This window comes from Mandrillus leucophaeus, unplaced genomic scaffold (assembly GCF_000951045.1).
Source record: "Mandrillus leucophaeus isolate KB7577 unplaced genomic scaffold, Mleu.le_1.0 Scaffold262, whole genome shotgun sequence".
Lineage (NCBI taxonomy): Eukaryota > Metazoa > Chordata > Mammalia > Primates > Cercopithecidae > Mandrillus > Mandrillus leucophaeus.
Window position 1 is genome coordinate 1,662,920 of NW_012102721.1, and position 16,661 is coordinate 1,679,580.

A 16,661-nucleotide genomic window follows, 5' to 3' on the forward strand; every position below is an offset into this window, starting at 1 on the left:
TACTCTGGAGGCTGAGGCAGGAGAATTGCTTGAACCCGGGAGGTGGAGGTTGCAGTGAACCAAGATCGCACCACTACACTCACTCCAGCCTGGGCAACAAGAGCAGAACTCCCTCTCAAAAGAAAAAAAAAAAAAAAAAAAAAGTGTGATCTGATACTACCACTACCTAGGAGGGAGATGGAAGTAAGCTATACTACAGTCAAGTTCCTATATGTATGTAATAGAAGTAGTATTAATATAAAATCGATTGTTTGCAATAGATTGAGATGCATAGTGTCGTCCCTAGAGCAACCACAAAGAAATCCCATCAAGGGGATATGCTGCACATTGAAAATATAAATGGAAACAAACTAAACATTGCACAACTCAATTTTTATACTGCAACAATGTAAAGTACCTGTAAATGTGATATTAATCTTAACTACATAGTCAAAGAATATAGAATGTAAATAAATATACAATTACTGAGAAAGTTAATAAATCCTTCATTTTATATTTCTTTACGAATAATCCTCAGTAATGCTGAGGTACATTGTATCAAAGGTACATTTTCCCTTACACAATCAAATGCTCAAAAGACATACATAAAGATCACATTATTCTCTACATCAGCACTCCCCAACCCTTCTGGCATCAGGGACTGGTTTTGTGGAAGACAGTTTCTCCACAGACTGGGACTGGGGCCAGTGAGTGGGCAGAGTTCAAGATGAAACTGTTTCACCTCAGATCATCAGGCATTAGATCCTCATAAGGAGCACACAACCTGGATCCCTCACATGCACAGTTACAACACGGTTCCTGCTCCTGTGAAAATCTAATGCCCCTGCAGATCTGACAGCAGACAGAGCTCAGGTGGTAATGCTTGTTTGTCAACCAATCACATCCTACTGTGTGGCCCAGTCTACACAGGGAGTGGGTGTTAGGGACCCTGGCTCTACATTAAAAAGCCAATTCTTATGCAAAATACAAGTGATACTTTAAATAAACCTTAATAAGATTTGAAAAAATCTATAATTTTACATATTTATAGAATTATAAACCAATACAACAGCTCTATATTCACAGAAATGCTTTCAAGTTTTAAAACCCATGACTAGTCTTTTCAGAATGCACAGTAAAGATTAAATACACAATCTTAAATTTTTTTAAAAATGCATACAGGCTGGGCGCAGTGGCTCACGCCTGTAATCCCAACACATTGGGAGGCTGAAGTGGAAGGATCTTGATCCCAAGAGTTCAAGACCAGCATGGGCACTATAGCGAGACCCCATCTCTACAAAAAATAATTTTTAAAAATTAGCCAGGTTTGGTGACACACCCCTGTGGTCCCAACTACCCAGGAGGCTGAAGTGAGAAGAACTGCTTGAGACCAGAAAGTTGCAGCTGCAGTGGTCATAATCCTATCACTAGACTCCAGCCTGGGCAACATAGTTAAAACCTATCTCAAAAAATAAATAGGGCCAAGCACGGTGGTTCATGCCTGCAATCCTAAGACTTTGGGAGGCCGAGGCAGGCGGATTGCTTGAGCTCAGGAGTTCAAGACCAGCCTGGGCAACACGGTGAAACCCCATCTCTACTAAAATACAAAAAATTAGTCAGGCACGGCAGCGTGCACCTGTAGTCCCAGCTACGCAGGAGGCTGAGGCAGGAGAACTGCTTGAACTCAGGAGGCGGAGGTTGCAGTGAGCCAAGATTGCGCCACTGCACTCCAGCCTAGGCAACAGAGAGAGACTCTGTCTCCAAAAATAAATAAAAACTAAGAGAAATAAATAGGCCGGGTGTGGTGGCTCACATCTGTAATCCCGACACTTTGGGTGGCCAAGGTGGGTGGATCACCTGCAGTCAGGAGTTGGAGACCAGCCTGGCCAACATGGTGGAACCCCGTATCTTCTAAAAATAAAAAAAATTAGTCAGGTGTGGTGGTGCGTGCCTGTAGTCCCAGCTACTTGGGAGGCTAAGGCAGGAAAATCACTTGAACCTGGGAGGCAGAGGTTGTGGTAAGCCGAGATCATGCCACTGCACTCCAGCCTGGGTGACAGAGTGAGACTCTGTCTCCAAAATTAAATAAATAAAGCAAGCTTGCCATAACCAATTTACCTGATGCTTTTGTTAGGCTGACTGTCACCTTTACAATTTTGCCGTTGTTTGAACCTCTGGCTTCTTCGAAGTTTTTCATGGAATTTTTGACCAATTTTAAAATCTGAAGAGATTTTCTTCATTTTTTCTTCAAATAAGGCAGATAATCTCAAGGTCATACTATAAATCTGCAAGGATATAAAAACAAAGTAGAATTACAAAATAGCCTTAAAAGTATTTGAGAAATCATTGTGATCATTGAGATCACTTGCAATATATTATATCACTGCTTACAGGTAATGGCTGTCACCCATTTTTTTTTCTATTTCCAACCGCCTTCCCTTAGTGACATCTAGAATTAACAAGAAGTATCAAATACATACCTCTCAGATGATAAGAAAGTAGTTTGAAGTCAAGCATCTACATTCAGGACTTGTGTCTATATGTCAGTGAATCTCAACTGTTTTTGCCTATTCTAACATCTGTATGTACAAACCCAAAAATATACCCTTCTCCCAAAGTTAGATGGCAAGTTGATTGGTTTTAGGGCTGCTATTTAGGCTACAGAAGCACTGTGTCTCTTTGGGGCAAGGGAACAAAAGCACTTTTATATACCAGTCTCTATCTGCAATCTGTTTTTAATGCCACCTAACTCTAAAATGAAACAAAACTACCTTGCATCCAGTAGTAGAAAGTATAACACAGAATGTTAATGCATATGAAAGATTTAACAATGTTTATAATTAAATAACATCAAATCTTAAATACTTTTGGATACAGCTATGCATGTACAGAAGTACTCTATACTCCTCCACAACCTTTCCTGAAAATAATTGCAAAAGTCTGATGCTCAAAAGTTAAATATAAGTCTTGTGCATGGCAGTGGTGGCGAAGACACTCCAATGCTAGAAAACTTTTTTAAAAAGTATGTGAGATATACAAATTTCTTACATGCTTCTCATATACATATATATACACACTCACAAATGAATGTGAAATTTGTTATACTTAATCTGAAATAACCTTTGACAGTTATTTTCAATATTTCATATATATGAATTTTATTCTGCCAGGCACAGTGGCTCACACCTGTAATCCCAGTACTTTGGGAGGCCGAGGCAGGCAGATCACTTGAGGTCAAGAGTTCAAGACTAGTCTGGACAACAACCGTGAAACCCCATCTCTGCTAAAAATACAATAATTAGCTGGGCATGGTGGTACACACCTGTAGTCCCAGCTACCCGGGAGGCTAAAGCAGGTGAATTGCTTGAAACCAGGAGGTGGCGGTTGCAGTGAGCCAAGATCTCGCCACTGCTCTCCAGCCTGGGCAACAGAGTGAGACGGTCTCAAAAAAAAAAAAAAAAAAAAGAAAGAAAAAAACACACACACACAAAAACAAAACTTCAAAAGTAACAAGTGTTGGCAAGGATGTGAACAAACTGGCCTTTATACATTGCCAGTGGGAATATAAAATGGTGCAGCCAATATGGAAAACAGTGTAGTGGTTCCTGGAAAAGGTAAACATGAATTATTCAATGACCCAGCAATTCTACTCTTAGGTCTATACCCAAGGGAATTGAGCAAGGTTTCTGACAGATACATGTATTCCAGAATTTGCTGCAGCATTACTTGTAATGGTCAAGAAGTAGAAACAGCCCAGCTGGCCATCGATAGATGAATGAGTAAGATATGGTATAACCACACACTTTAATACTATTCAGCCATAAAATGGAATAAAGTTCTGATACATGCTACAACATGCATAAGCCTTTAAGGCATTACACTAGTGAAATAAATAAGTTGTACACAAAAGGACAAATATGGGAAGATCTCAATTTTTATATGAACTTATCTAGGACAGGCAAATTCAGACACAGAAGTTAGAAGTTTCCAAGGACTGGGGGTAAGGGGAAATTATTGCTTGATGGTTACAGAGCTTCTGTCTGGAATGATGAAAAAGTTTTAGAAATATTATAAATATAAATGATGTCACTGAATTGTACTCATAAAAATGGCTAAAATGGCAAATGTTATATATAGTTAACCATAGTTTTGAACAACTGACAATGTACTATATCAAAAACCACTGAACTAAAAGCTTTCAGTGGTGAATCGTATGGTGTGCATCCTCAAACATGTATTTGAGGGGTGCAGGGAAGACTTGAATGAAATTTATTTTGTCTCTGAAAAAATACAGTCTTACAAATGGTGACTGACAAAAATCCAAGCTTGGAAAAATGTTAGCCTTGAATGTTAAACTGATCCAGCAAGCAGTATGAATCCTGAATCCAACAAAGAGTTCTCAAATTGAGACTAGAGGCAGTAATGCAGTAGGAGTCTAATATTAAGTAATGACAGGGAAATGCAGTTAAAGCAAAATAGTTAATGTCACTGATTGCAGACACCAAAAAATGTTGTAAGATCAAACAAGTGTTTTACTTTAAATATGACTTTTTACAATTACTCAACACACAAACTACATGGAGTCTTGCTCTGCTGCCCAGGCTAGAGTGCAGTGGCATGATCTCGGCTCACCACAACCTATGCCTCCCAGGTTCAAGCGGCTCTCATGCCTCAGTTCAAGCGGTTCTCATGCCTAATGCCTGTAGTTGGGATTACAGGCAAGTGCCAGCACACCCAGCTAATTTTTTTATCTACAGTAGAGAAGAGGGTTCACCATGTTGACCAGGCTGGTCTCAAACTCCTGACCTCAAGTGATCTGCCTACCTTGGCCTCCCAAAGTCCTGGGATTACAGGCCTCATCAAGTTTTGAAAAGTTACCCAATGTGTAACATGTTAACAAAACTTTAGTAAAACATTCTCCTGAAACTGTGTGCCCCAAAGAGTTAAAGAAACCAATAACTAACAAAAATTCTTAAGTTTACAAAATGACAAAAAAAAAAAAAAAACCCAACCTACTAAAACACTGAAACTCCCTCTGCTTACGCGATAAGAAGAACTGGCTGAAACTGGTTAAAACCAGCATGGCCAAGTGGAGTCTGCACAGAATGAGCCTGCCTACATCAGAGCCTGAATTTCCAGCATGTTTCACACTAACTTCCCCCAAATTTGCACACGCAACCCATCAAATAACATAAAGAAATAACCACACATGCCCAAAGACTTTCCAGACCTCTCCTTTCCTTCCACTAATCACCTACTAATCTCAGAATCCATACCCTGAACCTTTTCTTTAAAAAAAAAAAAAAAAAAAAATACTGCTTTAAAGCCAGCACAGGAGTCAGATTTGAAATTCACTCCTGTCTCCTTGGGAGTCAACTTTCAATATAAAGCTTATTCTCAAAAACCCAGTGTCACCACTTCACTTGAGTAGGCTAGAAGAAAAAAAAGAAGAAAAAGAAAAACCCTGTGTCATAATATTAGCTTCTAATACATCAAGTAAAGAGCCTCCATTGGCTCTATAACATTATTTGTGGTCTTAATCAAGAGAGCTCATGTGTTGTTTCTTCAAATCCAAATGTTCTTATGCTGTCAGTAGTCTCACGATCAGATTTTCCTTTTTACTTTTAATATTCTTACAGTCTTGATCTATGTTTCCAATCCACTTAAGATCCCTAAACATACAAAACACAGAGGCTCTTACTCTGTGTATCAAATTTGTTCACTTTCTATTGATACCTACTCCCATTAATCCCCACTTGCTTATAAAACTTAAGGAGATTATGATAAACATCAACTGATGAAAGGCAAAAACTAAAGATATTTGGGCAGTAGCAGAAGCTCTTTTCTTTATAATACTCTCACTTTATTCATTTATCTTTAATGTTCTAACCTCTACTACACAGTGAAAATTACAGTGGAAAAAATTACTATTACATTGGAAAATTATCTACACAGATCAGGCAGTTTTTTTCAATAAACCACTTAAAAAATTACCTTTGATCTTTTGTTTGGTGTATATGCTTTTGCATTGCTAAATATCAACCGGATGTCTTTGCAAAACTCCAAAGGGCTGTCATAATTTCCCGCATCCAGAGTTTCCCTTACTGTTCCAAAATCCATTGGGGTATCTATAATATCTCTGTAGTCCTAGGTTTTAAAAACAATGATTAATTCATAGATTCATTTTTTGCTTTTATAAATGTAAATGCCATCAGATCTCTAAAAAATTTGAAATGATGGAAGAGAGGAAAAGGTTAGAGGACTCTTAAAATTCATTACTAATGTTTAAAAAGAGGTATAAAAACAAAGACAAGATAGAAAGAAATATACCAAAATGTTAATGTCTATTTATTGTTAGTGACACATGGGATGGTTTTATTTCCTGCTGTATATACTCCAAGCGTCCTACAGTCACTCTGTGCTGTTATAATCCAACTTGTTTTTATAAAGTCATTTTTCAATTTCCCTTTTTAAAGAGTGCAAACGACACTTTTATCCAATTCATAGTTTTCCTAGTGCTAGCCCTACTTAGAAATCTAAGTAGATCCATCCCATTGTTATGTAATACTGGTTTCCTAAGTCTAAATTCTTAAATGAGTTACAAGGGTGTCTATAAATTGAAGAAAACTATGTAAAACACTACTTCTACCACTAACTTAGTGATAAGAGCAAAAAAGTTAACATAAAGCCTAGGTATCTTTCTCTTTAAAGTTTAATAACTCTACCCCAGTTTCCTCACTGCAAAGCAAGAAAAGCCCCAAACATTTAAACAATGGAAACTTACTGGATATTCAACCAAATCAACAGGTTGTCTAAATGGTTCAGAATCTTCACACTGAAAAATTAAGTTCACTAGTTCCTTACACTGTTTCTTCCAGTTGTTTTCAACATAGTTGGTAGCTCTGATGCTTTTTTTCCCATCATGGACCTAAAAATACATTCACAGTCTTAAGAAAAATCACACTATTGGTGTAAGACTGTGGCAAAAATGTAACTGATCTACTGTCTTCTATAAAAACACAATGATGTCATATATGTTGCTCTCAACACACTCTTCCAGAAATGAAATTTTTAAACTATTCATATAACACATTTTGATACAACTTAACCAATTTCAGAAATATTACAAAGTTAGCTATGAAAAGCATACTCTAACGAGAGTACATTATCTAGTGAAAGGCTATTCCATGACCTCTCACCTCCCAGGTTTATAATATTTGTTTTCCCAGAATATGAAGCATACCTGATAATGTGACAGGCAGAATAAATGGCCCCACCAAAGATGTTCAAATCATAATCCTCAAAACCTATGACTATGTTACCTTACATGAGAAAAGGTATTTTGCATTAAGGGTATAGACCTTGAGATGAAAGATTATCTTGAATTGATTGCTTGGACCCAGTGTAGTCACAAAAGTTATTATAAGAGGGAGACAGAAAGGTCAGAGTCAGAGACAGACTGAAAAATGCTATGTTGTGGGCTTGAAGATGGAAAAAGGGGACTTGAAGCCAAGGTGAGGACACCCACTAGAAGCTGGAAAACGCAAATAACTCTCCCCAAGAGCTTCTAGCCACACCAAGACCATGATTCTGACCTAGAGACCCATGAAAACTTCTAATGTACAGAACTATCAGGTAATACGTTTTTATTATTTAAGCAACTAAATTTGTCATTTGCTGCAGCAGACATAGCAAATAAATACAAAAACTAAACACTTGGGTGTTGCAGGAAGTCAGGGACCCCAAACGGAGGGACCGGCTGAAGCCATGGCAGAAGAACATAAATTGTGAAGATTTCACAGACATTTATTAGTTCCCCAAATGAATACTTTTATAATTTCTTATGCCTGTCTTCACTGCTATCTCTGAACATAAATTGTGAAGACTTATCACTTCCCCAATCAATACCCTTGTGATTTCTTATGCCTGTCTTTAATCTCTTAATCCCATCATCTTCGTAAGCTGAGGAGGATGTATGTCGCCTCAGGACCCCATGATGATTGCGTTAACTGCACAAATTGTTTGTAGAGCATGTGTGCCTGAACAATATGAAATCTGGGCACCTTGAGAAAAGAACAGGATATCAGCAATGTTCAGAGAACAAGAGAGACAACCTTAAACTCTGACTGCCGGTGAGCCTGGCAGAACAGAGCCATAGTTCTCTTCTTTCAAAAGCAAATAGGAGAAATATTGCTGAATTCTTTTTCTCAGCAAGGAACATCCCTGAGAAAGAGAATGGCCCCTGAGGGTAGGCCTCTGAAATGGCCACTTTAGGGATGGCTGTCTTTTACGGTTGAAACCAAAGGGATGAAATAAACCCCGGTCTCCTGTAGTGCTCCCAGGCTTATTAGGACGAGGAAATACCCGCCTAATAAATTTTGGTCAGACAGGTTGTCTGCTCTCAAACCCTGTCTCCCGATAAGATGTTATCAATGACAATGCGTGCCCAAAACTTCATTAGCAATTTTAATTTCGCCCCATCCTGTGGTCCTGTGATCTCACCCTGCCTCCATTTGCTTTGTGATATTTTATTACCCTGTGAAGCATGTGATCTCTGTGATCCACACCCTATTCGTACACTCCCTCCCCTTTTGAAAATCACTAATAAAAACTTGCTGGTTTTACGGCTCAGGGAGCATCACGGAACCTGCCAACATATGATGTCTCCCCCGGACACCCAGCTTTAAAATTTCTCTCTCTGGTACTCTTTTCCTTTATTTCTCAGACCAGTCAACACTTAGGGAAATAGGAAAGAACCCACATTGAATATCGGGGGTGGGGTTTCCCCCGATACTTGGGAGTCTAGAAATAAAAATTATATGAAAATAACTAATCATATTAGACTATTTCAGGTCTAACTTTTCAGTGTTCTGGAAGGCAAGCACATGGTATAAATTAATATTTCATAAAAAGCTTAAATTTAAGGAGCATTTGGAGGAAACTTAAAATGATCTTAAAATGTTAAGCATTTTCATATTAATAATCTTTCATTTTAATTACTCTATTATATTTGAACTTCAAAGCCTGCTGATGATACCACATTATGATTACCCAATTTTATAAACTTTGTTCCATAGACCCTTCTCCTTACCCCTCAACCTCATTGTCCCAACATATCTCCATTTTAAAAAAAAGTTCAGTCACCAAATCCTAGTTAGTTTTCCCTAAAAAGGTCTCATAATTTTCCTTTCCTCTGCATTCCCATGCAAATATCCTTGACTAGCTACCCATCCTTCACCCTATATTCTTGCAATGAACTCCTAATTCATCTCCTTTAATACACATCTTCTTATCCTTCAAACTGTATTATCTATTTTGGCTGTTCAATTGATTCTCTACTTTAAATGAAATCCTTGGATTTCAATATCACCATAATCTACCCCAATCATAATAGCCAGACATAGCCACTTTGGTCACTTCAACATCCAACCTCTACACCAGTCGGGTGTAGTGCCCTCAACAGTCTAGGGACATGCCATGCCATATTTCTCTACTTTTTTTGTCTTTCCTGTGGTATCCTCTATTTTTTGAATGGCCTCTTCTTACTCCACCTCACTCTGATAATACAGTACAAATTCCAACTCTCCCACTAAACCTTTTCAGTAATTTCTCCCATTTTGGTAATAAAATATTCAATGTCTACATTGATATAACTTTTCAAAGACAAAAACTAAAATCCTGAATTGATTTTAAAACAAAGAAAAAGCAAACTACAAAAGTCAGCCATGCAGAGTAACTTACTCTTCTTCTTCCAGAAGATGTTTTAGGAAGATCACTATCATCCTAGGAATAAAATCAGAGCACCTTAAGTATTTAGAGTCTCATTAGAAAATAATAACCTTAATTATTAAGGTTAATTATTAAGATTAAGAAAATATAATCTTAATAAATAACATATCAAAGACATTTGGTATTACTAGAGTTAAAACATGTTATTAACAAAATCTCCAAAGAAAGACTACCAGATGATCTTTGTGGCACCCAGGCTTGGAAAAAAAAAAACAAACAGTCATTCCTAATAATCCTTTTTCATTCCCTAAGAACATGAACTAATTCTAAAATTCAAAATTACAGTTATAAAAAGACACTTCATGCATTTCCTAAACAGAAAACTTGTGTTTTACCTCTATCCACAAATCCCCAGAAACATACAGATTCCTATAGTTTCTGGATTTTGTGTTCTATAGTACAGGCATGCGCTACCCCAGCTAACTTTTTTATTTATTGTAGAGACACGGTCTCAAACTTCTGGCTCAAGAGATCTTCCCATCTCAGCCTGCTAAAGCACGGGAATTACAGGTGTGAGCCACTGTGCCCAGTCTCCAAGGTACTTTATATAATACACCTTTCACTAGCTAAAATATAGTAAGAGAATATATTCCATACCTAAAATTATTCATTTATATTTTGATATTAGCTAAAACAAATTACCTCATAAATCATCTAGAAAACTCAAAAACATATTTTTATCAAATGCCCTATTTATTCATTGGACTACTGCAAGAGTCGATACTAGAAAGCCAACATTTTCTTCTTCACTTTTTAAAAATGCCATTTGAAATTAACAAAAACCATTATAAAATCAACAAACTTCATACCAAATCCTCAGCATTTTGCTCATCATTTTCAGATGTGTTAGAAAGTTCTGAGATATTTGTACAGTGTTGATTCCTAAAAAACAAATTTTCACTTTAATAGTATGCAGATGTAGTGACTTGTGGGCAAGGATTCAAACTATACATTATAAACAGTTCGCCAACCTATACATGCCTAATTTCAAACAGAGGAATATCAGGTTTTTCCCCAACCCTTTGTGAACATAACTAGTCATCTTAAATCCTAATTTAGAATCTTGAAGGTTTTTCTTGTTTTCCGTTAAGTATGTATCCAGATTAAGCAGGTAATCCAGAAATAATATATGTATGGCCTCAACTGGATGAATATATGGATGAGTTTTTCTAAGTATCATCACTAGCAGTATTCACACAATAAGTACCAGGAAAACAGTTGATTTAAAGTAAAAAAAAAAAAAAAAAAAAAAAAAAATATATACATATATATATGAAAAAGGAATTGAAATTAAAGCAAATAGTTATCTTACTGTACACACAGGAGAAAAAGAATGCTAAAATACGGATATCTAAGCATAAAGGAAACAAATATGGGTATATAATTTTCCTGAAGAAAAAGATGATGATTCTAGGGAGGAGGTAACTTAAGTATGAGTCCCCCAAGACTTAGGACAGAATCAACCCAAGAAAGCTGACAGGAATCAGTTACTCCCCAGTTTTCAGCTAGATGCTGAAAACGATGGCACTGTTTCTAAATTAAGAATGCTCACTAGAATACAGCAGACTAGAACCTGGGTCTCAATTTCCAAGTCAGTTTATATTCTTTGATTCCTAATTGACTCCTGAATACAAGAAAATCTATAGAATATTCACACGTATACAAACATTTTCACAGGACATAATTTGAAACAGATTAAAATTCAACATAATCATGAGAAAATAACCAAACAAACTCCAATTAAGTATACTCTATAAAATAAGTAACATTTATAAAAATGATGAAGTGATAAAGACAGAGGAAAAAATTGAAGGAGACTAAGAAAACAAAACGCTACATTTGATGGGGAATCTGGATTAGATCTGAAACATGAAAGGGTGTAAAAACTAGTGAAATCCAAATAAATTCTACACTTTTTGTCAATAGCATGGTACCAAGTTTTTTGTTTTTTTTTTTTAACATTTCATAAGTATACCGCAGTTATGTAAAATGTTAACCTAAGAGGAGACTAGATGAAAGGCAAATGGCAACTTTCTGGAGTATAAAATTATTTCAGAATTTTAAAAAGTTGAAAAACTGAATTATTCAGTTTCTGAGACTTTTACTGAAATTATGTATGTAAAGAAATGTCATCTAAACTAAAGCATTAAAAGAGTATAGTTCTGAGTAAAAAATACAACTAGATTTTTTTTTCTTTTTTCTTTTTTTTTTTCCTCTGGAGACAGAGTTTCACTGGTCACTCACGCTGCAGTGCAATGGCACGATCTGGGCTCACTGTAACCACCACCTCCTGGATTCAAGCAATTCTGCCTCAGCCACCTGCCACCACGCCCGGCTAATTTTTGTATTTTTTTAGTAGAGACAGAGGTTTCACCATGTTGGCTAGACTAGTCTCAAACACCTGACCTCAAGTGATCTGACCACCTCGGCCTCCCAAAGTGCTGGGATTAACAGGCATGAGCCACCACGCCCAGTAAAACTAGATGATTGTTAATAGCATAATATGCAGTCACTTTTACACAATATCTATGAGATTACTTACTTGATAAATTTTAAAAGTTGGTCAGTTATCTTTTTAGCTGATCTTGCAATTACACTCTCAGGTTCGTTAAATGTTCTGGCATTATGTTCTATATATCTGACTTCCCAAACTAACGCAGACAGCCTCCTTCAAAATAAAGTAGACAATTTACGGCTTAATGAGAAGATAGAAACCAAGTGAAAAAATGCAGCATGTGAATTAAACAACTGTGAAATAATAATTAAACCATAAGTGCAAAGTTATAATGAATAACCTTCTAATGCTCTCAACTTGATCATAGTCATAGGCAATTACACTGGACACCGAAGCAATTATGCTGAAGAGGACAAACATCTTAACAAATTACTTAATCACATACAGAAAACCAACAAAACTACATTCCCTTTTCACACTGCGTATAGGTACCTTTTAAAATTGTTGAATCTCAATAAAGAAAATATGTCAAATATCATCAACCCTAAAAGCTGGCCCAGCAAGGTGACTCACCAACACTTTGGGAGGCCAGGGCAGGAGGACAGCATGAGCCCAGGGGTTCAAGATCAGCCTGGACAACATGGCAAAACCCCATCTTTACCAAAAATAAAAATGAAAAAATCAGCCAGGTGTACCGGTGCGCACCTGTAGTCCCAGCTATTCAAGAGGCTGAGATGGGAGGATCACGTGAGCCTGGCAGTCGAGGCTACAGTGAGCTATCATCATGCCACTGCACTTCAGCCTAGGTGACAGAGCAAGACTCTATCTCAAAAACAAACAAAAAAACAAACAAACAAAAACTAAGAGCTTCAGTCTCACTGTAAACGATCCAGTGGTTTCTGAGTGGAACGCACATTCCAGTGTTAAATTACAGAGATAAATTACATCAATAATGCGGACTCAAGATGACTTTTTATAATTTGTTAAACTAGTTGAATTATAAGTTAAAATACAATCAACTGCTGTAAAAATCATTAAGAATAGGAAATTTTATACTTACCAGTGTTCCAGAAGCCAAAGATAAAAAGTCAGTGCCTCTGGGAAATTAATCTTCCAAAGGCCAAAGAGACCAAGTATTAACTATATAAATATTATTTTTAAATGTAGTTAAATAGAAATTTAAACATACAAAGAAAAAAAATACAGTATCTAACAACTTAACAAAATTTCTAAGAAAAACAGATTACTAAAGATTGAGGGTTGAGGCCCTGACTCGGACCTTCCCTTCTCTAGCCAGGCCTGACCAGCCCCACAACTCTCAGCCTCCTACTGATGTCGGATGTGAGAGCCTGTGCTTAAATAAGATATCAGGCCTTACTGGAGACACTCAAGGAAAGATTGAACAACTATTTTTCCAGAGTAGAAAGGAAACTCATGCACCAGAAAGGCTGGAAGTATATGGCTGTGTAAATAACAGAATCTACTCAGAACAGTTTAAGGAATTTCTTGGGACCTACAATAAACTTACAGAAATCTGCTTTTTGGACTGTGTTAAAGACCACAACAAAAGTAAAGTCTGAAGAGACCACCTGTTCAGAACACTGCTGACAGAAATATATTTAACTTTTAAGTTCAGGGGTACAAGTGCAGGTTTGTTACACAGGGAAACTTGTGTCACAGGGGTTGGTTGCACAGATTATTTCATCACCCAAGTATTAAGCCTAGCACCCATGAGTTGTTTTTTTTGATCCTCTCCTTCCTCTCACCCTCCAAAAGGCCTTAGTGTGTTTTGTTCCCCTGTGTCCATGTGGTCTTATCATTTAGCTCCCACAAAAATATTTATTTTATTATTATTATTTTTTTAATTGCTTAGACAGAGTCTCACTCCGCCACCCAGGCTGGAGTGCAGTGGCACGATCTCAGCTTACTGCAACCTCCACCTCCCGGGTTCAAGCGATTCTCCTGCCTCAGCCTCCCAAGTACCTGGGCTTACAGACACGTGCCACCATGCCTGGATAATTTTTGTATTTTCAGTAGAGACAGGGTTTTACCATGGTGGCCAGGCTGGTCTCAAACTCCTAGCCTCAGGTGATCCACCTGTCTGGGCCTCACGAAGTGCTGGGATTACAGGCATAAGCCAATGCACCTGGCCTCCTACAAAAATATTTTTAAATGACACAAAGATTATCCAAGAGATTTCAGGAATATCATATTCAACAGAATGAAGCCCTGGCAGCCAAAGCAAAATTACTTGGCCAATCACAATAGGTAACTCCTGATGGACGGACTTTTGATGAAAGACTGCCAACAGCTGCTGCACTGGAAATGAGGATTCATCTGACAGAATTTCCTGGGAGCAGTAGTCACCCTGTTAAACCATCTGTCATGAGTGTGGCAAATGAAAACCACTGGAGGAAAAAAAACCACTATTTACCAAGAATAATTAAAATAGAAGGTCTTATTGTTCAAATAATAAGACACAACATTTATTGAGGCCTTAAGATTCTGCAGCTCAGTTACGTGATTAGAAAAACAACTGTTTCTTCAATTGTGGCTGTTAATTTTAAAACAAATTATGTCTTCAATCATATATGAGGATAGAAAAGTACCAGTGAAATGTTACTGAAATAAATGGGATAAAAGTAAAATTTCAGTGATATGGAAATAATCACTGAAAAAAAAATCGAGGGTGAAATATGGTAGTCAATCTTCTGCCCGGCCCTACCCACACCTACCCATGGACATCTAACACCATCTGACAATGAAAGAGAATAATGAAACAAAAATGTTCATCAGCCCCCAATTCTACCACTATCTCTTCCTTTGTTTACCCTAGTCAATATTGCCAAATATAGCTTTTTAAACTATTTTGAAAGCAGGTTTCTACTAACCTGTAAAATCGATTAACAAGTCTCATTCGAATTGTGTAAAGATCAGTTGGATAAGCTACTACAGTACAGTACTTCGGGTATGTACACAGATCAACAGGGCCTGCAAAAGCTGCTGCTATATCTGTTAGGGAAGACAGGAGAGTTTTTAATCAATAAATCCATTGCCTTTAGTGGCACTTCTCTAGAAATCATTCATAAGATATGGCTACATTTAACATTACAGACTAAATTAAAAGATAACCAATACAAAATGTAGAAAAGAACAGAAACCTCAATTATGCTAGTGTTTTTAAATACCTTTATGAAAAAAATTGAAAAAAAATTTTCATCCTAAACAAACAAAAAAAACTTACCAAGATTCAAAAGTTGATCTATACCACTGATAATTCTATCACATTCTTCATCTCTTGATTTCTGACCCCATTCACCAGCTTGTGGTTTATACAGCAATTTCTCTAGCTCATCTGATGTGACAGAAATACTAGCTCCTAATTCTTCAGGTGGATCAACTATATATACCATAAAAAACAAAGAGGGGAAGAAAAAAAACAAAAAATAAATATATACTGTATTAAAATTCAGTTTTCAAAGCTTATAAAACTAGGTTATCTCCACAGTCAAAAATAGAGTTCAAATGTGCAACTCTTTTAAAATTACTCACTGAGATCAACAGATTGCTTACATTCAGGTAAAAACACAATCTACCTACCCTAACAAATTAAAAATTAAAAATAAGAGTGCCAGTATTGCAGTTTTCAGTCTATTTCTTCAAGGAGGCAAACTTAACCCCAAGGCCTCTGAAAACACAAACTGAACCTGACAATATTCAAAATTTTAAGCTTACATACAGTTCCAAGCCGGGCACGGTGGCTCAAGCCTGTAATCCCAGCACTTTGGGAGGCCGAGACGGGCGGATCATGAGGTCAGGAGATCGAGACCACCCTGGCTAACCCGGTGAAACCCCGTCTCTACTAAAAAATACAAAAAAAACTAGCCGGGCGAGGTGGCGGGTGCCTGTAGTCCCAGCTACTCGGGAGGCTGAGGCAGGAGAATGGCGTGGACCCGGGAGGCGGAGCTTGCAGTGAGCTGAGATCCTGCCACCGCACTCCAGCCTGGGCGACAGAGCGAGACTCCGTCTCCAAAAAAAAAAAAAAAGTCAAGTCAAAATGGATAAAATAATCCCACATGACAAATGGCTAATTTTCTTAAATTTTAAAGCTCAAGTGAAACAGACTGGTATTTTTTGAAAAATAAGGAGAAGCGGGTGGGGTGAATGACGCCTGTATTCCCAGAACTTTGGGAGGCCAAGGTGGGTGGACTGCCCAAGGTCAGGAGTTCAAGACCAGACTGGCCAACATGGCAAAACCACGTCTCTACTAAAAATACAAAAATTAGCCAGCTGTGGTGGGGCACGCCTGTAATCTCAGCTACTAGGGAGGCTGAGACAGGAGAATCACTTGAACCCGGAGGCAGAGGTTGCAGTGAGTCAAGATTGTGCCATTGCACTCCAGCATGGGCAACAGGGCGAGACTGTCTCCAAAAAAAGA

At 37.5% G+C, this 16,661-nt stretch overlaps 1 protein-coding gene across 1 annotated transcript in view; it reads right to left on the bottom strand.

Annotated features, from left to right (window-relative positions):
* The window catches only part of BRWD1 (bromodomain and WD repeat domain containing 1), a 119,322-nt gene that overhangs the window by 19,713 nt on the left and 82,948 nt on the right, over positions 1-16,661 (bottom strand). The window contains exons 26-33 of the mRNA XM_011984167.1: positions 15,468-15,623; positions 15,115-15,235; positions 12,311-12,436; positions 10,578-10,650; positions 9,721-9,762; positions 6,764-6,907; positions 5,974-6,126; positions 2,098-2,264 (exon numbers count right to left, since the gene is read on the bottom strand). Of these exons, the coding sequence (XP_011839557.1) occupies positions 2,098-2,264; positions 5,974-6,126; positions 6,764-6,907; positions 9,721-9,762; positions 10,578-10,650; positions 12,311-12,436; positions 15,115-15,235; positions 15,468-15,623 (982 nt within the window). The remainder of the gene's footprint in view (positions 1-2,097; positions 2,265-5,973; positions 6,127-6,763; positions 6,908-9,720; positions 9,763-10,577; positions 10,651-12,310; positions 12,437-15,114; positions 15,236-15,467; positions 15,624-16,661) is intronic.